A 24,511-nucleotide genomic window follows, 5' to 3' on the forward strand; every position below is an offset into this window, starting at 1 on the left:
TATATTGGAACTACCTGACAAAGACTGTAAAGCAGTTATTATAAAAATGCTTTAATGAACAATTAAAAATTCTCTTGAAACAAATGAAAAACAGAAAATATCCACAAAGAAATAGAAGCTGTAAAAAAACTCAACTGGAAATATAGAACTGAAAGATAACAGTAACAGAAAAACAGACAAAAACAAAAAACCTCACTGAATGGGCTCAGTAGCAGAGTGGAGATAACAGAGGATAGAATCAATGAACTTCTGGAGCAATTTACTCACGTTGAAAACCAGAGAGAAAATAGACTGAAAAAAAAAAAAAACTGAATTAGAAGAGCCTCCGGGAACTGTGAGACAACAACTAAGGATCCAAAATTCATACCACTGGAGTTCCAGAAGGGGAGTGGAAAAAGAGTTAGATTGAAAGAATATTTTTTAAAAATGGCTGAAAATCTCTCAAATTTGGTGAAAGGTGTAAATCTACAGATTTAAGAAATTGCACAATCTCCAAATATGATAAGCCCAAAGAAATTCAAGCCACAACACATCATAAATAAACTTCTGAAAACTAAAGATAGTCTTCAAAGCAACCAGAGAGAAATGACACATTAAACGTAAGGGAGCACAAATTCAAATAAAAGCATATTTCTTATCTGAAACCATGGAGGCCAGAAGGAAGTTGCACAGTATTTTTCAAGTGCTGAAAGAAAAGAACTGTCAACAGTGAATTCTATATCTTACAAAGCTATTCTTCAGGAATGAAAGGGAAATAAAGACATTCTCAGATGAAGGAAAACGTAAAGAATTTTGTTACTAGCAGAATTACCTTTAAAAAACGGCTAAAGGAAATACAGTCAGCCCTCCATATCTCCACATCCACAGATTCAACCAACTGCAGATCAAAGATATTGCAAGAAAAAATTCCAGAAAGTTCCAAAAAGCAAAACTTGAATTTGCCACACAGCAATTATTTACATAACATTTATACTGTATTTACAATTATTCACAGGCATACCTCATTTTATTGCACTTTGCTTCATTGCACTTCGCAGATATTGCATTTTTTTACAAATTGAAGGTTTGTGGCAACCCTGCATCAAGCAAGTCTGTCAGTGCCATTTTTCCAACGGCCCTTGCTCACTTTGTATCTCTGTGTTATATTTTGATAATTCTCACAATATTTCAAACTTTTTCATTATTATATTTGTTTGGTGTCCTGTGATCAGTTATCTTTGATGTTTCTACAGCTCACTGAAGGTTCAGATGATGGTTAGCATTTTTTAGCAATAAAGTATTTTTTAATTAAGTTATGTACATTCTTTTAGAAATAACGCTATTGCACACTAAATAAACTATAGAATAGTGTAAATATAACTTTTATATGCACTGGAAAACCAAAAAATTGCAAGTGACTCACTTTATTATATTTGCTTTATTGTGGTGGCCTGAAACTGAACCTGCAATATCTCCGAGGTCTGCCTGTACATAGCATTTACATTGTTTTAGGTATTGTAAGTAATCTAGAGATTTAAAATATACAGGAGGATGTACCTAGGTCACAGGCAAATACTACACCATTTTATTTAAGGGACTTGAGCATCTTTGGATTTTGGTATCTGCAAGAGGTCTTGGAACCAATCCCCCAAGGATCCTGAAGGACGACTTAATTCAAACTGGAAGACAATGACAAAAGGATGAAACTTGAAGCATCAGAAAGGATGAAAGAACAAATGTAAAGAGCAGAAATATGGTATATACAATACACTAACTCTCCTCATGAGTTTTATAAATCATTTAATAAGTAGAACAAAAATTGCAACACTATCTGATTTCCGAGACTATGATATTTAAAAATGGGAAAAGTAAAGGGACTAAAATGGAAGTAAGGAGTCCAAGTGGTAAACTGTAATGCAAGTAGGCTGTAATAAGTCACATATGTATATTGTCATACCCAGAGCAATTGTTAAGAAAACTATACAAAGAGATACACTCAAAAATACTATAATTAAATCAAGATGGAATCCTAAGTGTTTAATTAATACATGGGAGGCAAGAAAGGAGGAACAGAGGTGTAAAAAAAAAAAAAAACAGGAAACAAGGAGAAAGAAAATAACTAAATGGAAGATTTAAGTCCTAACATACCAACAACTACCTTAAATGTAAGTGTCTAAACACAACTATTAAAAGGCAGAGATTGGCACAGTGGGTTAAGAAAAACCTCACAACTCATCTATGCTGTTTACAAGAAACTTGCTTTAATTTCAACAAAATAGGTAGATTGACAGTAAAAAGACTGAAAATATGTACCACGTAAGCATTAATTTAAAAAAGAAGAAATAATAATATTACTATCAGTTAAGGTAGACTTTATCTGAGCAAAGAAACTTACTAGAGACAATGAGAGACATTACATAATGTGAAAAGGATTAATCACCAGGAAGACATAGCGATCCTAAAGATACATGTACCAAATAATAGAGTCTCAAACACATAAAGCAAAAACTGATAGAGCTGAAAGGAGAAATAGACTAATCCATAATTATTATTAGGGACTTCAATACTGCTCTTTCAGCAAATGACATAATTATTAGATAGAAAATCAGCAAAGTGCAGTTTAGGTATATGAATATACATGATTCACACATGGTACTATACAGACTACTAAAACAAGATAACCAGAGCTTAACTGCTGATCTTCTTGTGGTGAACTTCCCAAGAAAACAGGCATTTACATGAGAGTTTTAAAAGATTGAAACTGGAATTGCTGATTGGTCAGCACTGAATGTGTTTTTTAACTTTGCTGATTAGTTCAGCATATAAAAATCTATCTGAAATATCTGAGTACTTTCATGAGAAAACTCATGTATTTCTCATTAACACAATTTTGCAAAACATGAAATCTGACATGGCATCTAAAAAAGTCATTTCTAGGTAGACAGTTTCTCTTTAATAACTTCATCAGACCTCACATAATCAAGTGACACACAAACTAATTCAAGCAAGAGAAATTCACCTGGAAATTTCAGAGCTTGGGTACAAAACAAAGCAATTCAAGAAACAGTGAAAGCTCACTGGCCTGATTGTTAAGACACTTGTGTTCTGGTCATTCCTCCCCCATTAACAGCTGTGTGATTTGGGGCAAGTCCTTTAACCTCTCTGAGCTTTAATTTTCTCATCTGAAAGATGAAGAGGTTGAATTAACTGACCTCAAACTGTTCTCTACTGCTCTAAACTTTTAAGACAATGTGAGTCAATTTCATGCTTGTAAACAGGAAGAGTTCTTTGGCCTCCCAACTGAAAATGCACCATCAAAACTACCAACAGAGAACTCTGCTGCTCTGAGTGAGTCTGAGAAGATTAACACAGACATTGCATTCCACTGCAAAAGCAGAACTGGAGATCAAAGAGTAAGGCAGATCTGAATCAGGTTTCCCAATGCAACAGGCAAAGTGATGGGCCAGGGAAGTTTTCATAGACTGAAAAAAACAGGTTCCAATGCCTTTCAGAGCTGGCTTGGTTTGGTGGCTGGAAACCCACACATGGTCTCACCAAACAGACTTCAGATGGGAGCCTTTAATAAATGTTCTAGTTTTTAAAAAGCAGGGCAGTCACAGTGACCTCTGGGAAAATCAAGTGCTGTTAGATGTGGTATAAATAACCCAATGGGTGAAACGCTTCATTCTAACTCAGTTTTCAGCCACATGTACAGCAAATGGACAAGGGATCCTAGGGATGCAAAGTCCACTGGAAGGAAGATCCTAGTCTCCCTGAACCTTGACTTCAACTGGGCATCTCACACATTTAATTATTTCCAGAATAAAAATAGGTACATTTTACTGGGGAGAGGGCCTTTAGAAGACAGTGGGGGTGATATTGGTTCAGAGGCAGCAGGGTTTCTAGGGAAATACAAACAGCACTGGGTTATGAGAGTGGTAATAATCAGGAAACCCAAGGGTTAGAGAACCTCCCCCTGCCCCAAGTAGGTATTAAGAATACCACGATACCAGAATTGATCCATGCAGACAGATCGTCATTAGCATCTAGAATTTACCTGCTACCATAAACGGTGCTGAGGTCCCAGAATTGTATCAGATACTCCTGGAGGAGCACACAGTCTGATTGGCTCCATCAGTTAGAGTTCCAGCAGAAAAAGGTAGGCCCACCCAGCTGGGAATTTAATAATGGGACTATTTACCAAAGGGTGGGTGAAGCTAAGGGAGCCTGTAAGGGCTGGGGAGGTATATATCAACTTTAAAGGGAAGGAGCCATCTCAACATGGTTCTCTGTAGGTTAAGAGGGTAAGTGGAATACAGGTAAGTCCCACCAACACGTCTTGTCTTGAAGCTTAAAATGATTGGGATTTACCGGTTCGTTTGTTCAGCACCATCAGCGGGAGGGGTCTCTCCCTTGTGTCAGAATGAAACCACACTCCCTCATCCTTCTCACCATAACCTCAAGAACTCTGGGCTCCACCATCCTTAATTCCTTCTCTCCACTGTGCTACCTGCAGTCATCACTGTGAAGGGTCTTCCAACACCTTTCACTATGGTTGGCTCTACGGTATGTGCTGGAGTGGGTGTGTATCTGTGTGGGCCTGGGACTTCCCGCCAATCTCTTCAGAGGCTAGCCCACATCAATTACTCCTTTAGCCCAGTAGATGTCCTGGCTTTGGGAAGTGAGACAATCACCATTCCAGATTCCCTGAGCCCCAATTCACACTTGAGGGAACTAACTAACATCCCAATGAGGCCGATGTCTGACCAGGTCAAGGTCATGCGGCAGACTCAAGCCCAGGCTTGAGCCCCTGCTCTTTGTACCTCATCATTCTGTGACTGGTCTAAGAAGGAATGGGCTACAATCTCCATCAGACAAAACTGTTATCTGTGCTGGTGGTTATCACAACTTTACTCAGTGAGATTACATTAATTCTTACCTTCTCCTACATGTCATCTAGAGTCTCCTATGATTCACTCAATGCGTTCATCTTTAACTCCATCTTCTGCATATTTAGAATGACAGAATAATTTGCAGGATAATTTAGGCTCCATTAGTATGTTATACATGCCTCTATTACAGTACTTATCACATCGTGCTGTAATTTTTTGTTTACATATCTGTCTCTGCCACTTGACTGTGAGTTCCTACGGGGATTAGCCTATGTCTTACTCATTTTAGTATTCCACCTCCTCCCCAGAACCCAGCAGCTGAACATTTTGAACATCGTAGGTTTTTAATGAATGAGGCAGCTATTTATAGTAAGGCTCAATAGACAACCACACCTGGTTTGCACACATTCATTTATTCAACAGATATTTATTAAGTTCGTACTGTGTGCCTAGCAATATGCTAAGCTCTAGGAATCCAAACATACCATCTCTGTGTGGTTGGGATATAATGGGAGATAATGGCATATAAAAAAGATAAAATCCTAATTGCTACAGACTGTGTTTCCCCAAAATTCATGAATTGAAATCTTAATCCCCAAAGTATTGATATTAGGAGGTGGGAAGGTGATTAGGTCATGAGGCTGGAGCACTCATGATGGGATTAGTGTCATTACAAAAAAGGTTTCAGGGAGATCTCTGGCCCCTTCCCACATGTGAGGACATAGCCAGAAGATGACTGTCTAGGAAGCAGGCTCTCACCAGACAGAATCTACCAGCATCTTGATCCTGAACTTCCCAGCCTCCAAAACTGTGACAAATAAGTTTCTGTTGTTTACAAGCTACTCAATCTACGGTGTTTTTGTTATAGCACCCTGAATGGACTAAAACACTATCATCATGCAATCTGCAGAGACGCACAGGGTATTAAGGAAGACTAGAAGTGGCTATTTAATATGGCCTGGTTGAGGAGAGGTTCAAGTAAGGGTTTCCAGAGAAGGAAACTGCTGAGCTGCATTTTTGAATATGGTTATGAAATAACCAGTCAAAGACATGCTGTGAGGAGGCCATCAGGGAGAGGAAATAGTAAGAGTAAAGGCACTAGGACATGACATAGCCAGTTGTGACTGGAAAACTCTGCCAGTTTGGTGCTGTAGGAGGAACATTAACTATGAGACAACAGTAAGGCAGGAAAGAGTATCAAAGCTAGCTGAGAGTGGCCAGTTCATCAAGTTATGGAACTTGGATGTTATTCTGTTAATGATATTGATGCAGTAAAGGGACTTAAGCGGGGGAGAGATGTGGTAAGACTGGCATTTTAGGTAGAATCACTCCCTGACCTTGTGAAGAACAGAGTTGGGGGATAAGACTAGAATTAGGAAAACCAGTTAGAAGACAGTTACTAAAGTACTGAACTAGGTCAGTTGTAGAAGGAATGGAAAGAAGAGGACTGACTTGAGCTTGATTTGGGAGATGAACTTGGCAGGATCTGGTGGTTAGTTGGATTTGAAGAGTAAAGGAGAGAGAGGAAACAAGGAAGACTCCCAGTTAGAAGACAGGGCCATACTCACAGACAGAGAATAGAGGTAAATAGTCAGGTTTGGGGCAAGGTACTGAATTCATTTTAAACATCTTGAGTTTGAGGTGCATCTAACTAATTGAGGAAATGTCCAACAAGCAGTCAAAGATATGTTTGAAGCTTGATGGGGATGGGGAGAGGGCAGGGATTAGAGGTATAAAATTTTTGGTCATAAACTAGAAAGCAGTAGTAGAAATCATGATAGTCAGCAAAATCACTACGGTGAGTATGTAGTGTGAGATGGACAAAGAGCTGGACCAGGTCCCTGGGAAACACCAGGGAGATTTAGGTCTTTGCCTCCTCTCCTTTCCCAATATTTCCTCAATTCTTTACCCATCTGCAGACCTGTGCTTGAGATTGTGTATAAAGGGATAAAAATCCCTAAACCTATAATGATGCTTACCATGAAAACACCCTGGGAGACATAGCACAGTACCTCATATATGCACCAAGTTTTAAAGCATATCTGATCCCTTCCTGAGAGAATTTTCTGATGGGAGAGGTAGAGGAATAAAGGGGGCTCAGCAGAAAGTGGAGAAATACTGCAAAGGGCGTCTGAGGGTGTGCTTCTTTGTGGTCAGGCACACTGTTGAGAGTGCAGCCTGCAGCTCTGCCTGCCTCTTACTAGCTTTTGAATGCATCCAGCGTGGGCTTCAATTTCCTCATCTGAAAATGGGGATTACAATAGTACTTACGTCATAGTAGTGTTTAGAGTGTTCACTGAGTTAATATGCGCAAAGCACTTGGAACAATGCCTGCCTCATAGTAAGTACTGTAAAAGTATTAGCCGCTATTGTTATTTACCATTTTAACTTAGGCCATGGAGTTGTGTACAGCATTTTACGTCTCTCATTTCCCAGACCATCCTCTCCTTTGGGAATGGTTACAATGCAGACCCTATATTGTTGGCTCAGGCCCGCTCTACCCCCGTTTACAGTTCCTGATGTTTGGGATCCAATGACTCTTAGGAGGTAGGTTTGTTTTTGTTTTGTACTCCATGTATATATAGCCTGCAGTTCTTTCTCCCAGTACTTGTAAGCCCTGATTAAATCACTGAACAGCACCACCTACAGACTTACATAACTGCATCAGGAGCATTCCCCTTGGGGATTTGCTCAGAACCCTCTGAGTCAGTTGCCCAGGGAAACAAACTGGTGATGTCACAAGGTATGACACTTCCAGCCCTCTCTCGGGTCCCTTCTGTCGAGCCTGAGGCAGGGCCCGGTTCTGAAAACTTTGCCCAGCCTAAGCGTACTCTTGTCTTCTCCAAGGCAATGCAGAGACCCTCATTCTCAATCAGCAATGTCTGAACTCAGGTATGTTGGGGTAGTGACCACACACCTCTTCCTGATTCTTTGGTCACAGACCTCTTGCTATGCTTCTTCCCTCCGAGGGAGCAGAAATGCCTGTTTCAATGGAGTGTCTGGGGCAGCTCTCAGTAACTCTTGGTTCTCTAGGATACAGATAAAAAACTGCGGGGGGGCGGGGGGGGGGCGGAACAACCAACTAAAACGCTGGGGCTGCTCCCTAGAGGATCAAAGGTTGTTTCAGATTTTATAGGGCCTCAGAGACCTTAGGGCCTCAGAGACCTTAGGAGCAAGATTACAACACCCTTCCCCTTTCTAAATATTTACTTCCCTCCATGCGATAAACACGCCCACCATCTCTCCCTCCTGGTCTGCCAACCTGCTTCTCATTCTCTCAAGATATATTATGGCAACTTCCTCATTCTGCCCCAAAGAAAAGAAAACACGACCATGATGGTAGGTATTTCATTAGAGTTCTCTGGTACTTAATGATAAGGTCATTTAATCATGCCCCGACCCAGTCAAATAGTGCCAAGTGCACTTCTACATTGCTCCCTGCCCTCTTCAAAGCCTAAATACTGAAACATATGCAAATTTGCGGATTACCTGCTAGTATCTAAATGAAGACATCTGAAAATCAGCAATAATCCTGTCTCCCACGTTTATCAGGAAAGGAGCCTATGAGAGAAGCAAAATTCAGCCATGTTAGAACTCTCAGTCCCGGAGCGGTGTGTTACGCAGTTCTCCTTCTCCGGCCTGGCCTGCCACAGGACTTGCGCCGTGACCTGCGCAAGTACGCCAGAGGGAAGCTGCTTTGAGACGGTTACAGTTCCCTGGTCAGAGCTAGCCATGACGAGGACTTCTACGTGCATATACCACTTTTTTGTTTTGAGCTGGTATATTTTCCTCAATTTTTATATCTCACAACAAGGAGAGGATCGGCGGAAATCCAAAGTCTTTCTAAGTGGTGGACAATGGAAGTACTTAACATTCCTTAATCTGGTAAGTCCATTCGGCTGTATCAGGAAGCAAGCTGTTTGTCTGTAATATCAGTGACTCTACACATAACACCTTTTGATTTTATCAAGTACAAAATTCCAATATTTGTCTTTCTTCTTCACTGTTTGTGAGTTTTGGCATTCTCTCTTACTTGACAGTTTGCTCTGAGAAACCCCATTTGGGAGTTATCCATAGCTACCTTTTGTGCTGGCTAATTGTTAAATGCTCTTTTGAAAAGAATCTTGTCTTGAAGTTCTTCTCAGATGAGCCCAAATGGGGAGCTAAACTAATGGTTTCGCCATGGGACTGACTATATATGCAGGAGGGATTCTGAACTTTGCTTGGGGAAGTCTGTGAGGGAAGGCAGAGTGGTGTATGCTACGTGGGAAGTGCAATTTCCAGTGGAGGAATAATGCCATTTTACAGCACACACAGACTAACAGATTTATCTAAGAAAAGCAAATACATTTTGCCATGTTCGGATCCCACTTCAATTTTTTATAGGCTCAGGCTCCATCTTAAAGGACAAATCACCCAACCAAATGGCAAATACACATTTTCAACTATTTACAAACCAATCACATCACTTGATCCTTTCTTGTCTCCCTAGCCCAGCTGACCACAATCTGATGAATGAAGTGATGAAGTGTGAATGAATGGGAGAAAAATAGGTTTTTAAAAAATGTTTTAGAAATATGTAAAATTATTTTTAGAGTTAAAAGCTAAAAATGCTGCAGCCTTTGGGGATGCTAATTCAAGTTTTGAGATTTTTAACCTAAATGTACGGTACCATATAAACATCTGATTTCAGAAACTAGACAAACTATTCCAGTTCTTTGGCATCATAATCCTAGGCAGAGGTAATGCATGGTCAAAAAAAAAAAAAAAAAAAAGAAAGAAAAAAAGATGACTCTCTGTAATGCTAAGGAGAGGAAATTCAGAAGGTTCAAATCAAAGAAGCCTGGAAGTTCAGCTTCCTCCTCTCTGGTAACTTGCTGGCTTTTGATTTTGAGATTTGAGCCCTGAATACAGTTCTACTGTGCTTGAAAAATATCAAGGTGATGGCTTGTTTCAATTATAGAATTTTATGAGAAAACAAGTAAATAGAAAACAATAACAAAAAATGATTTTGTGGAATTAGAATAATACAGTAAAAGTCTCAGCTTTATGTACCTATTAGCTTCACATTAAGAATAGTCAAGGTAAAGAGAGCAGTGTCAGCCAGGATTGATGACCTAATCAAATCCAAATTCTAGTATGGTTGTCCTCCCTCACACTAAGCATGGCTAATAGCAGATTCATCACCTATTCCCAAAACCCACTCCCTGGCTTCTTAATTATAGCTCGGTTACATGTCCCAGAGTCATCATATTTCCAAGAATGGAAAAAGACACTCATCTGTCCAAGACACTTATTTCCTAGTGTTAATTCCCTGACTAATCAGCCACCAAATCCTATGTCTTCCCTCTTGCTAGGTTCGTCCCTTCTTCCCCAATCTTACTGCCCCTCTCATTGGAGGTGTTTATTAACTGGTACCTAGATGACCAGATCACCTCCTCACTGTCCTCCCATTATCAGTCCATCCATCACTCAGATTTCAGATTAATCTTCCCAAAGAACTGTTTTTGGTTTGGTTTTGCTTCAAACATCACAAGCCTGCTTGAGAAGTGTGGTCAGCTACTCAAGAAACCACAGGGGCTCCCTCCTACCTTACAGGACCAATCCAAACTCCTGATTTAAGAGCTCACCTGCCTACTTAGCCGTCGGGCGCTCGCCTCCCTAGGAAGGTTGGTCTATTCTCCAGGAAGGCCTGTGTCTTCTCCAGTGTCGGTCCCTAGGCTTTTGCTGTCACTGTTCTACCCATATTCACACTATCCTTGAATGAAAGGCCTACCTGCTTCTACACCACCTTGCTGCTTTCACAGACCACCTGAAATCCCATATTCTCCTTAAAATCTCTGCTGACCAACTCTAGCCCAAATTCGTTTTTTCCTTTCCTTGAATTTTTACAGCTTCTCTCAGTCTCCGCTTATTTATGTATAGTATTGTTTTCTCATTTCCACCCACATGTGATTCTCAACATTTCAATCAAATTGTAAGTGGCTCCAAAACAGGAGTTTTGTCTCCTAAGTCTTTGCCAGCCCTAACGTTCTCTGATTCTACATTGTATTTGCTACAGTGGCTGGCACAGATTATCCCCATAATAAAAGCTGGCTGACTTGGTATGTTGACTGGACTTGACCTCAGACTCTTCCGTATTCCTGAGCAGTATAGTCTCTTCTGACATCTTCTGGTCCTTGAAATGGGCAGAGAGGGGCTTCCCTATGGCTGTTTCCTTTCTGCTGTTAGGTGTCATCCTGAAATTGTGACTTAATGCAACGTCTTCCAACTGGTGAAGATGGGTTGAATGTGTTTTAGAGGATCAATTTAAGGTCAGACTTCAAATATGTGACAGCACGTGAAATACTGCGCCTTAAAACTTCTAGCTCTTGAGGTCTTGTGGGCTGATTAATGGTTGTGTTTCCTAATGATTAATTAGTGTTAACTAACGAATAATTAGTTAATGGTTGCGTTTATAAAGTCACAGAGGTCTCATAACTTGCTATAACACTCTTAAATTTATTTTATGTAAACATATTGAAGTCAGTACCCCATCCTGCTTTCCAGGAAATCTACACCCCGCCCCTTTAAACAGCTTTCATTTCTAGTTGGCTGAATATCCGTCATGGTCCCTAAGAACAAAGTCCAACTTAATGCAAGTCAGCATTCTAAGTGGGCCCCATTTCCTCCTGAAGCTACCCCAGGGGCTTCAAAGGATTGACGCCTGGGGCATGAGGTGAGTTGGGGGGGGTGCCACTGAGGAATGGTGACCAATTCCTGCCTAGTGCCTAAGGAGAGTAAAGGAAGAAGAGGAGAGATGTGAGTCTCTGTCTAATGAGGGAGTAAACTGACCCCAGGGAAGAGGCAGCCAATTCCCTGTTGGGAGGGAAGGCAGTACAGCTTAGTGGTTATAAGCATGAGCTCTAGGATCATGAGCTCTCTGGGATGGTTCCTCAGTTCCACCTCCTACTGACCCTGGTCTGGGTATTTGTCTTCTATTTCCAAATCTGTCAAATAGTGCATAACCACAGAGTGACCGTAAGGGACAAAGGACATGAGGGAAGCACTCAGAATGGTGTAAGCAGTGGACAATGGAATGAGGAGATAGGAGAGTGCTGGTGAGCTTCTAGCCATCTCATCTTTGAGCACAGAAGGGATGGTGCAGAGGGGAGGGTAATTTTTTGGGACATCAGTCCCCTCACTGAGCACCATGGGTGGTGGGTCATGGATTCAGGCAAGGGTCACCCAACTGCCTCACTGCTCAAGTACTTCCCTCCACAGGCTTCATACTTCAGCTTCCCAGCTAGAGGAGGACCACTGTGGAGTCAATGCTTTCCCTATATAATAGTTGCCTAGGTGGATGCCCTCAGGCACTGGGGAAGCCCTAGAGGTAGAGTCTGCAAGCTCAGGCAGAGGGCAGTGAATCCTGCTGAATGGGGCAGCCCCCAGGAGCTGGGCATGGAGACAAGGCAGTGCTGTGGACATCCTCCGGGTGCTCATGTTGGCTCAGGCTTCCAGGGCCTGGGTCTTCCACAATGTTGTGTTCCCTCCTCTCCACCCACTCCACTTCCACCCAGGGACTGTCCCTGACCCCAGGGAATTCAAGCTGCGGAGAGGGGATAAAGGGGATTTTCAGCTACAATTGAAATCGGCTTGCAGAATTCATAGAGTTTGCTGGGTTTTCCTCTTTTTAAAAATAAACTTCCGGGCTTCCCTGGTGGCGCAGTGGTTGAGAATCTGCCTGCCAATGCAAGGGACACGGGTTCGAGCCCTGGTCTGGGAGGATCCCACATGCCGCGGAGCAACTGGGCCCGTGAGCCACAATTACTGAGCCTGCACGTCTGGAGCCTGTGCTCCGCAACAAGAGAAGCCGCGATAGTGAGAGGCCCGTGCACCGCGATGAAGAGTGGCCCCTGCTTGCCACAACTAGAGAAAGCCCTCACACAGAAACGAAGACCCAACACAGCCATAAATAAATAAATAAATAAATTTTAAAATGGTCCACATCAAAAAAAAAAAATCTTAAAAAAAAAATAAAAAATTAAAAAAAAAAAAAACTTCCTTCTGAAACATGGTTAGAGCTGGTGCCTCATAACTGGGACCTCCAGGGGAGATTCTGGGCGGGCCCCTCCCTGTTTCCCTCCCCCAACTTCACCAACAGAGGCACGACATTTCCCTCCCCTCTTCATATAAAGTTGCCCAAGCCGCAGGCAGCTGTGACCTCATTATCGTCAAGCTCTCAGGATGACAACAGCCACTTCATTACATAGGTCAAAGCAAGGCCAGGGGAAGAGAGATCCTTGAGAGATCCTTGGGGACGTTCCATCGTCCAAACTCCAAGGTAGCCCATGAACAGCGAGAAGACAGGGATCCATCTGTAGTATATAGAACCCACTGCGATACTTGGGGCCAACATTTAATTTCCATCATCGGGTTAATATATTCATCTGTGGAACTCTTAAGCTCAACAGAGTCAGAAATACACTTAACTGTCTATTCCACAAAAATGCTTAAGATCACTGTTTTTACCTCTCAGATAGTTGAAAGAGTGAGGGCTGAGAGAAGGGAAGAGTCACCACCAGCACCCAAAATAAAACAGCTGTGGTTTACTGAGTAACCACGACAGCATTTTGGTAGGTTCTTTGCGCACGGTATAAAGATTAGTGACTGAAGGCCTAGCTTCTGGAGCCAGACTGCCTGGGTGCCGCTCACTTGCTGTGTGCTCTTGAGTGAGTTACCTAACTTCTCTGTGCCTCATACGTAGTGGATCTGTGGGGTGGCACACAGATTCCCCTACCTCCTCAGCATCAAGGTACTCATTCCCCAGCTCCTGGGGGAAGGGGTGTTGGCTGCTGATGACTCACAGCTGAGCTCTCATCCCACAACTGTCCTCAGCAGAAGGGAGCTACCTGGACCAAGGCTTAAGGCCTCCCTGAGGTTGCTGCGTGCAAAGCCTGGTTGAGCTGGGCTACAAAGGCTGGGCTCCAGGACAACTCTGAAGGGACGGCTCAATGCCAGCGCTCCTTCAGGGATTAGCTGCTTCCATGCAACTGTACTGCCCTTCCGGTTTCCCTCCTGCTCAGTCCTTCTCCCTCCCTCCCTCCCGCTCACGGATGCTCTGAGAGCACTCCTCCATGAACACTCTCCAGGCAGATCTCAGCATCTCAGATTCTGTTTCCCAAGGAACCTGGCCTACAAAACGTAAAATGGGAAATGTACCGAAAAGGGTCCTCCTCTTCTGCTGCCTCTTCTTCTTCCTAATAAAGACATAGTAACATAGAACCTGCCCTGGTCTGTATTATGCCTGATTTCTGACACCTAAGAGACATTCTGTGAATGTTGGCTGCATGAATAAATGATCAGAACGTAACTCTTAACTGGTAAGAGCCACTTTCTAGAGAACCCCATCCCACCTGTAAGACAGCCTACCCCACGGCCACCCTACTGCTACAGTGAAGCCAGCTGTTACCAGCTACACAGCACTGGCCAAGCATTCTCACAAATCTTCCTTCCAACCTGTCCCTCAGTGTTCTTAGTTCCTTCTCTTTTTTTTCTTGTGTTCTTCATATCATTTCTTCTCCCATGTTCTTTATCTCATTCTTTCATCTGTTTCATAAGCTCAATGCACATGAATAATGTCTGAAATAGAATATTACACATAATACAGACATATTTGACAAAGACTTCCTCTACCTGTCCCAAGTGCCACCACCCTTACCACCACAGTTATACAAAATGCTCATCACAATGAGTCCCCATGTGCTGTTTTATTCTGAATTAATCTCCACTGCAAGTGTTGCATCATTTTGAAGGCGAGACCTGAGAAAGTCCCGGCCTGTCTGAGTCAGGCACAGAGAGCTGAGCTGGGCGTTGGATTACTTGACTCATTCAATCAGAGTTGTAATGTCTTGCTCAGGAAACTTGTGGAATCTCCCTCTCTGGAATTATTTTTAAATGAAGAAATTCTCATTTCCTGGGATAGTTTAAGAGGGTTCTGGCTTAAAGCAAGGAAAATAAACTTGACGACTTAGAAAGGTTAAGCTTCTGTGTTTTCAAGATTTTTGTGAATTTTGTGAAGACACATGAATGTAAAAACGAAACATCCTTTAGCTATGGTTTCTCAAATTGCACTAGTTATAAAAAAGAATGTAAATTAAGCTCTCCCAGGTGGTAAGTTTGTCAGCTAGCAACAAAAATGGAAGACAGCTAACAAACTTAGATCAGCAGTATTTCAGAAGAAGGCACAAAAGAACAAACGGAATTAGGGAAGAACTGGTAGAAAAAAGATAAATCAGACAGCAGCAACTCTGAAGTAAACCCTGACCAAGAAGATACCATTAACTCTGCTTTTCTGAGCAGCCCAAACAGTTGAGAAATGTAAACAACAGTAATTTTGCTGTAAGAGTCGTAAAAGAAGGCCAGTTGTTGCTATCTTCTTTGAATGCTACTGTATTAGTTTGCTGGGGCTGCCATAAAAACCTACCACAGACTGGGGAGCTTACACAACAGAAACTTCCTCAGAGTTCTAGAGGCCAGCAGTCCAAGATCAAGGTGTTGTTAGCAGGGTTGGTTTCTACAAGCCTCTCTCCTTGGCTTGTGGATGGCTGCCTTCTCCCTGTGTCTTCACGTGGTCTACCCTCTGTGTGGGTCTGGGTCCTGATCTCCTCTTCTTATAAGGACACCAGTCCTACTGGATTAGGGCCCACCCTACTGTCCTCGTTTTAACTTAATCACCTCTTTAAAGATCCTGTCTCCAAATACAGCCACTTCCTGAGGTACTGAGGGTTATAACTTCAAATATGAATTTTGGGGGGATACAATTCAGTCCCTAACAGCTGCCATTTTCCCCCTCGACTATTCTTTTCTGCGAATGTCTTACAAACATTCCAGTGTACTGTCCTTACAGAATGAGCAGACCAGCGTCTGGTTTTGTGAGCTGATGCAAACCTGTCCTTGAGGCCCTCCAGGAAGCCTCCCCATTGAGTAAGCTGATGCCACCTCCCTCTCCTTGCTCTCCAGCTCTGCTGTGTGGATCCTCTGTGCCCTAGTTCTTGCCTATTTATTTCTTTTGGCAACACCCTAGCGCCTCCCCCCTGGGCTCCTATGTAGGGGCTCATAAATATTCCTTGTTGATACAGATGATGGCACGTCAACGTGGATTAAGATCGGTGCAGACAAGGCTGCCTCATGCACACAGCTGGCATCTCTCCAAAGTGACATATGCCTGGGAAATAACGTGTGAGCTGAGGGTAGAGGGGGAGAAGTGATTGGCAAGTTTGTGGTGTGGAGCAAATTTTTATCGGTGAAGGAGAAGCCACGGAGGCTCTGAGTAATGTGTTCTTTCCCCAGTCCAATTTCCACATTCTGCGACTGGGAAAGGCAAGAGAAAGTCAGGACGAGCTTGACTCATGCTGATGCTAGGAAGCTCTCGCTAAGGAAAGTGGTCACATGGACTTCACATGCTGGGTGGAGGCGGCCTCTCCCCAAGGAGGGAAAACCTGGCAGGCGCTCAGCGCTCAGTGCGAGATTAATTGCTGTGTGCATTAATTGCCGTGTTGATAGACCGGTGCAGGCCTCCTCACCGGGGCCCAGGCCCCTCGTCTGCCTTTCCTAACTCCAGCAGCTGCCTGCTATGGCCTCAGGGGTGAGCTGAGAGCTGCTGGGGAAGAAGGGGAGAGAAGGAGACTTCTCCTAGCATCCAGTGCAGAGGCTGCACTCCAATTCTGCAGCGCTCAGGGCTGAACGGCAAAAGTAAATGATGCGTATTGGGGTGGCAGCCTCTTCATGGCATTTAAAACTGTAGCCCACCCTCCCTGGAATGGCCCCTTCTGGCTTGAAGCTTCCTCCTCCCTCAGGGCCATGGGGTTCTTGCACATTCCTGATTTTCTACCATCTGATCATTCTTTGCTACTTTGCTTCCCCCTTAGCCCTTCTGTCCCTTACAGGAGGGCATTTCCTCAGCATTTGCTTCCCACTTCTCTCTCCTCTTCCCTTCGTCCTCTCTTTAGAACCCTCATCCCACCATGCGGGCTCATCTCCGCAGCCCCGCCTCCCTGGAGACTACCAGGTCTGCATTTCCAAATGGAAGTTCCTCTAGGCAAGTGGTTCTCAACCTTGGCTGCCCTGATTACAATCACCTGGGAGAATGTCTTAAGATCCTGAAGCCTAGGCTGCACCCTCAGACTCATTAAATTAAATTAGAATCTTTGGGGGTGAGAATCAGGCATCGGTATTTTTTGAAGTCATTTTTAATTCTCCCACCTGGAGATAACGGTCTCTTTTTCTGAACTCCCACAGTGCTTTATCCTTATTCTTAGAAACCTGACACATCACATGATGTGTGTGGTTTTTTTAAAGTCTGGCTCAAGAAGCAGACTTTGGGTTTCAAATCCTGGCCTTGATATTTATCAACCATCAGACTTTAGACAAGTTTGTTTATCTCTCTGTGCCTCAGTTTCCTCATCTGTAAAATGGGAAGTGGGGAAGGAATAATAGGACTTACCTCATAAGGTTGTTATAAGAAATTAAAAGCTTAGATCAGTGCCCAGCACATAACAAGAAATCAATAAAAGTCAGCTATTACAAAAAAAAAAAAAGTCAGCTATTATAGTTTTGAGTAGTCAGTAAGATTTTTAAGTGATAAACTTATGCCTAATCCAGTGGTTCTAGAACTTTAGCATATACACAGAGCACCTGGGAGTTTATTGAAAAACGAATTCCTGGGCCCCATTCGCAGAGATTCTGATTCCATAGTCTGGGGTGGGGCTGAGGTCCTGCATTTCTAACAAGCTTTGGGGTGATGCTGGTACTGCTGGTCTGAGGACCCCGGTGGGCACATCGCTGGCCTCATCCGCCTCTGTGTCCCCTCCTGCCCACCCTTCAGCCTGAGCAGTGGCAGGAGGCCAACTCTGCTAGAGGTTTCCTAGGGTTCAGAGCTCAGAGCTTGTTCCCCCAAAGCCGACTTGGTTCATCATTAGTCCAGATGCCCAGGTTCCAGAACTTGTCTGACTCGGGCTCAGAGCAGAGTCCAGGCTGTTCCTTTTGTACCAGTCAGAGCTTTCAAGGAACAGGATTGATTCTGAAGCAATAACTCAAAACCAACTCCAACTCTGTACTATTGTGCCCCTTAAATTAGAAGCCGTGGGTTTGTGGAAAACTGTAAGAATGGACAAAGTCTGTTCTGATTGTGACCTTACGTCCTTGAAAAAGGCCCTGCTTCTTTTTTTCCTTCAAGGCCCTCAGGTACCTAGAGATGCACCTGAGCCCACGGTTTGCTCTATAGCCCTGTGGATTTAAGTCACTCCCTCACACAGACTGTCTCTGTAAGGGCTTCAGGGGCCTTCTCCTCTGGCTTCTCCCTCAGATAGGCGAGATGCCATTTTGTGGGTCGCCCTCAGGGGAGCACAGAGCTCCTGCATGGTGCTCTTGACCCTGATTCTGGCTTCTCTAATGAGATTGCAACACTAGGCATTTAAAAATTTTTTTCTTCCTAGGAAGAGGCCAGAATATATCTACCATTGTGTCTGGTGCTCTGCCCTTGTGCTGTTTACTTGGTTTTTCCCACCTCCGTGCAGCCAAGGTATCTATCTCATTACATTCTCCTTTTAAGCTGACTCTACTCTGTTTCCACTTTAGCTCAAGTCCATTATGCTAAATACTGTACACATCATTATCCCCTAAACAACTTTACACAGTTGGTTTTAGTGATCAAGGTCAGGGCCCAGCAAGTTGCAAGACCAACCTTCGAACTGGCTCCCAACCGAAACAGCCAGCAGCCCCTCCTTCTCAAATCAACACTGCTCCCAGAGGGATGGCGCTTCACATCAGTGAAGAATGTATTAATTAAAGGAAATGAAAAGGTCCTCATTTGTTGTAATGAATTTAGTTCTTGCAGGCCATTTTCTACGGGGTGGCCTGCCTGGAAGATGTGCTGAAAAGAGCTAAAGGGCAAAAAGACATTAAGTTCATAACTGCCTTCAGAGACCTGCTTTTCACCACACTGGCTTTTCCGATATCTGCAGTAAGTTACAAAGATGTGCAGGTAATATAATACACATGTCATATGGACTGACACTTCTCCTGGGCAGCAAGGAGCCCATATCGTTATCCAGGGCAACTGCATTTGCATAAGTGGCCTGAGGACTGCATAGCACTGCCCAGTGTCTTCGGGAAATAAGGCACATTAACTGACAAGATTTATCATTAGCTTTTGTATCTTTGTGAACATCTGATACAAGATCCTTCTTACTGTCTGACAGGGAAGTCTGAAGGACCTTTCTTAACCAAAATACAACTGCGATAACCTTGGTTCCATCAGGGTGATGGGAATGGAGGGTGCGGAGGAGGGAGATGACTAATTTCCCTTTCAGACACCTTGTTTCACTTGCTGCAATAAGCATTTGTTACTTCTGCAAGTGGAAACCATTAAAAAAAAAGGTATGAAAACTTTCAAAGTTGACACTTTGAAATTGAGGAGAGAGAGACAGGCTGTTTGAAATACCTGGTGTGGGACACATGGTGGGTGACTCATGCATTCTGTTGAATGAATGGACATTGGGAAGAAGCAAGACATATATATGCAAGGGACAGTTGGCTTGTTGCTGATACTGTCCACATTTCTACAACATTGCTCATGTTTTCATTCATTAGTTAGAATGGAAACAAACTGAGACCAGGCACGCGGACTGCCCAGCAGGGCCTATAATTAGAAATGATTACCTCTTTCTACCCGCCATCGTTCCGCTTCCTATAGTATTGAGATCTCAAACTTAAATCCAAAATGGAACTCTCCAAACACTAATGAGTTCTCAGATAACGGAGCGAGTACTGGCATTCCAGTTTTACTTTGCAGGACACCTCCTCCTCCACCCCCATAAATCTTCTAAAGGCTAAGTTTTTTTGTATCAATGGAGTTTATTCATTTTTTAAGACTTAGAAATTGAGCCTTTCGAATTTAAGAAGATGATCGGAAGATTAATAGTTATGTTTTTCCATCTCTACATTGATTTTGTAGCATGGAAGACAGACACTTTGAAAAGATAGCCAAGGGCTACAAGAGGATGGGGATCAATCCAAAGTTCTGAGCAATAAAGAGATCCAACTCTCCGTTAACTAGCTTGTGAATTACCCTGGGAGCTTGTCACCTCTCCTCGCCCCAGCCTTCCTGCTTCCCCTTGCCATGCCTATTTAGAGGGTGGGCAAAGCAAGTGGAAGACTCAAGCCATTCCATGTGGCTGCTCTCAGCACTCCTGGTAAAGCTCAGAGAAGAGAGAAGTCATTGGTTAACATGAAATGGTCTGTGAATCCTATTTATCTACATCCTCTCTGCCTGCCACAATGACAAATAATTGATCCCTAACTCTCTGAAATCCCCAGAGACTGGGTATCGTAATTCTACAATAAATATTTTTTTCCTTCATTTAGTATTTCATTATGTATATATAGGACTGTATCTTTAAAACTGGTTATCTATTTTTATTTTGCTATGTTTCCTTGATTATCTTAGGAAGCACTGATTGAAAATAAACCTAATGATACTATTTTTGTGTTCTATTTTCCAGTTTGTATTTTTGTCATTCTGGATCCTCTTTCTCTATGATCGAGAACTCGTTTACCCTAAGGCCCTAGATGGTATCTTTCCAGTGTGGTTGAATCATGCAATGGTGAGTAAAAGGAAAACTTAGTGAATACAGAACGGCAATAGCCTCTGTTCTGAGAACTCCAAGTGCCTTATTTATGTTTCCAAACTTCTCCTCAACCCCCAAAATCCCGTTCACTCCTCCCTCTTCATCCCGTCACTATTTATTTAAAGAACACATTGAGAATACGAAATGAACAAAAAGTGGTGCTGTAATTGGAGATACGGAGAGCAGATGGGATGTCCAGGCAAGACTCTTTGCCAAGTTGCTTACGAAGTTATTGAAAAGACGTGAAACCATAAGGGCAAGCAAACTCTTGGAGTCTGCAGTCCTGAAAGAGAAGTAACTTCAGCAAATAACATGTAATGAATTCCTATCTAGGAATGGAATCAAGCAAGCTTTAAAAATAATCCACCCTGGATGTTAACTAGACCTATGGTGGTGAACATTTCCCAATACATACAAATATCAAATCATTATGTTGTACACCTGAAACTAATATGCTATACGTGTCAATTATACCTCAAAAAAATCCACCCAAATGGCCAAAGAATAACTCACGGCTCAGAAGCAGTTTCTTACGTAACACTTGATCAGGGCTATTTATCACAAATGATTTACATACTTCTGTTTCCCACTTGGGTTTTTATTCATGTATTTATTTCCGAGGGGCTGAAGAGTAACCAGAACCTGTTCTGAGCTATTCGGGGCACTGCATCTCAATACCAGGGACAGTGGCCTGGAAAGCAGAGCTGGAGCAGGACTGTCCAGGTCTTGGATGAAGGAGGAGGTCTGAGTCATCAGCACCACATGCACAAAGTAATCATTCAAAGTACTCGCTCCGCTTCTCAATATTTACAAATGTATTTCCACACTAGTCAGGAGTTCAGAAGGAGGTCCGAGAGTCTGTGAAGCAAATGACATTTAAAAACCAGGGGGAAGTCACCAGGGAGTAGCATATCAAGGCTCCTCAGGTTCACAGACTTTCTTCTACCTCCAACTTTTCCACTGTCTTAAGACTCACATGATTACCAATCTGGAAAAGCAGCTCAGTCCACCATGTGCCCTGCCCCCCACCCCTCAGAAAAACATACTTTCACTTCAAATAGGTGCTCAGTGAGATACTAATTAGTTAACTAAGGTGTACAAGTTCCGATCTCATTTAGAGTTCAGGACCAAAAACTATATATTTAATAAGTCCCACCTCCCAGAGACCCGTCCTACCAGCTTCTTTTTGTCAGATCACCTCCTCATCTTCCCAGTTTCCCATTAACATTAATCTGAAACCCCTACACAGGGAATACTGTGGCTTTTTATGGCACTTAGACTATATTAAGTATGTTCCTCAAATAGGAGCCCATTTAATTCACACAACTTTCTTTAGATAACAATTACAATCCTGAATTTTTCCAAGTTAAAAAAATAAAAACTCAGAAAGGTTAAGTGATTTGCCTGGGGCCACTGAGCTCATAATTCACTCTTCCTTGCCTTGTACTATAGTAAGTGCAGAACTTGTGGTTCAATCTAGTTTCATAATTCACCAGGCAATCAAAGAGGATGTCACTTTGCTTGATTAACAAAGCAAAGTGAGAATTCTCACTTAAAAAAATCCAAAATCCCCATCTGTATGCTAATAAGCCAAAACTCTACTTAAGAAAATGAAGCGATTTGGGACAACTGACTGAGCTAGATGTTACTAAAATAAAAAGGCAGAGTATTGAAAGTGTCTTTTATTTGGAGCCAAACACATATATCAAATACCTTTTCAAGGTTTTGTTAGCTCAGCTAGTAGTTTTCCTACAACTATTACAAGCTTCCTACCTCTTTGGGGTACCATTTTCCACATGGAAGTAAGGTTAGATTTCTTCCAAATAGTTGTGATGGTGATGCCCAGCATTTGTGACCTTGCTAAACAGCCATATGGATTTTTGGTAATTTTGGAAGCAGACAGCTTGATAATGTATGTCATATCCATCAGTTAATTAGCAAGGCAGATAACATACAACAGAGAACATAAAATATTTGTGTGCCTTCACAACCTGGGGGTTTCTTTTGACTCTGCTCTTTGCCTTTTGGTCAATCAAGTAAACTGAATCCCTTAGGGAGAAGGGGCTAGGGTCAAAAAAGGTGGAACGACAGTGAAAAAGAGAAAAGAAGAGGCAACCTGCCTTGGGTCAGACACAGACTCTTCTGTGATTCTGTTAATTTAATTGGAGAAACTCCCAACAGAGCCATTTCTAGTGAAAATGTTGGCATCAGCAAAACCAGCATTGGGTGCTCCTAATGGGGTCATCCCCAGACGTCCATGCTTCTTTATGGTGTCTGCTCCAAATCCAGGGTGCTCGTGACTGCATCTCATCCCTCTCCCCCAAACTGTGTCCCTTACTCTGGACATTTTCTGTCCTCACTATCAAATACTCCTGGTCTATTACCTCAAGGAAGGCTCTCTGCTAACTTTTTAAATACTAGTATAAAAGAATATGGAAATGGCTGTTACTGGGTTAATTTGTTGACACTTTCTGCATTTTAACAGTGTCCTTCCACGACAACTCAAATGAGTAAATACCCAGAAACCACCACTGTGGCAGCCAAAGTGAGGATGGGAGGTCACTGGTACTAGTTGCTTCCATGTGGGGCTGGGCCTGATCTTAAAAGGAATCACTTCCTGTATTGCTCCTTTTTTTCTTCCACAATATAAGAATTACTGCTGTACGAAGCCAGTGTCACGCTTTCCTGAAGGTTCTTTCATTTCACAACAGTCTTTATGTTTACTATTCTAGCCTTAGCTTTGGAATATTCTCCCTGTTGCCATTTGCGTTGCTGCCCTGGGTTTTATGAGTAGAATTTGTCAAATTAAGAAACACCACTCTCCCCTTTGACACAGTGTAGTTCTAAAACCTTCATGATTCATCAAGCCTTTGGGCTCCTCCCAGCCCAACCCTTCTAGCTCATTATAGACTTGCCATTGCAGTAGATCATTCAAAGCTGACTATCATCTCTAATGGACATTTTTCTATCCTTGTTATATATTCAAACCAAACAGTAACATCAGTGTAATATCTGCATCAACCGTGGGCAGCCTGCCTTATTTAAAGTAGATCAACCGGACTGTTTTATTGCTAAGCTGTTCTCCAGTCTTCAAGAAAGAAGGGAAAGAATAGCAAAGTACTCCTCCAGGTTTTGCCAGGAAAACATTAACTCCTCAGGCATTATCTAAATGACTACTAAAGACAGAACCAGAACAGATAGATTCAAACAGCAGGAAGAGGACTCAGTAACTGAAGAAACGCTCAGATCCTACCCTGAAGGGAGCTGGGGAACTTATTTCTCCGGAAATCAACCTAAACCATTCAGGTTTCCCTAAAGGAGAGGTAAAAGATCAGAGAACCCCCTCAGAGGCCCTCTACATTTGAAATCAGTACACGATTATTGAGCATGTGCATACAAGCACCTTATAAACTACCAAGGACTGCATAAATAGTTATTATCATGTAAGACTCTCAATCCATGATCACAGAGTTTTAGAACTGGAAAGGCTTCATTTATATTAATGGAGATTTCAAAACAATCTGCTCTTAAGAGACAGGCCTTATCTTGGCTCTTTAAATTGGAGCAAATACCAGCTACCTAGTTATTTAATGTTGGAGCAAATACCAGCTACCTAGTTATTTAATGTGTTGTCATTTACTCACTTGAAAAAAGTAATTATTAAGTACCAACTATAAGGGTAACACCAGGATGGATATTTGACAAGGGTTTTGACTTCTGGCACCCTTAAATGTGGTTGAGCCTAGTATACACACACAAAGTTGAAATAATAAAAATAACAGTTAATACTAATATAAGACATTGACATAGGTGGTGTCATGCAGCGGTATGCTATTATTGCCAAGTGAATGACATAGACAGGAGGGCTGCTATGCCCCTTGTGTCCCAGCCTGGCTGTGACAGGCACGTGGGTCATGACTGGACAACCTGGAAGGCCTTTTAGCCCTCTCTGGGGGCTTGCTGGGGAGTCAA

The 24,511-nt window shown here is 42.6% G+C and overlaps 1 protein-coding gene across 2 annotated transcripts in view; it reads left to right on the top strand.

Annotated features, from left to right (window-relative positions):
• The first annotated feature begins 8,588 nt into the window (after positions 1-8,588).
• Positions 8,589-24,511, top strand: part of ADTRP (androgen dependent TFPI regulating protein) — a 68,915-nt gene continuing 52,992 nt past the window's right edge. For both annotated transcript variants that reach the window (XM_068558518.1, XM_068558519.1), the window contains exons 1-3: positions 8,589-8,756; positions 18,739-18,873; positions 20,414-20,515. In XM_068558518.1, the coding sequence (XP_068414619.1) occupies positions 8,604-8,756; positions 18,739-18,873; positions 20,414-20,515 (390 nt within the window). In that variant the 5' untranslated portion in view covers positions 8,589-8,603. The remainder of the gene's footprint in view (positions 8,757-18,738; positions 18,874-20,413; positions 20,516-24,511) is intronic.

Source organism: Eschrichtius robustus, chromosome 12 (assembly GCF_028021215.1).
Source record: "Eschrichtius robustus isolate mEscRob2 chromosome 12, mEscRob2.pri, whole genome shotgun sequence".
Taxonomy (NCBI): domain Eukaryota; kingdom Metazoa; phylum Chordata; class Mammalia; order Artiodactyla; family Eschrichtiidae; genus Eschrichtius; species Eschrichtius robustus.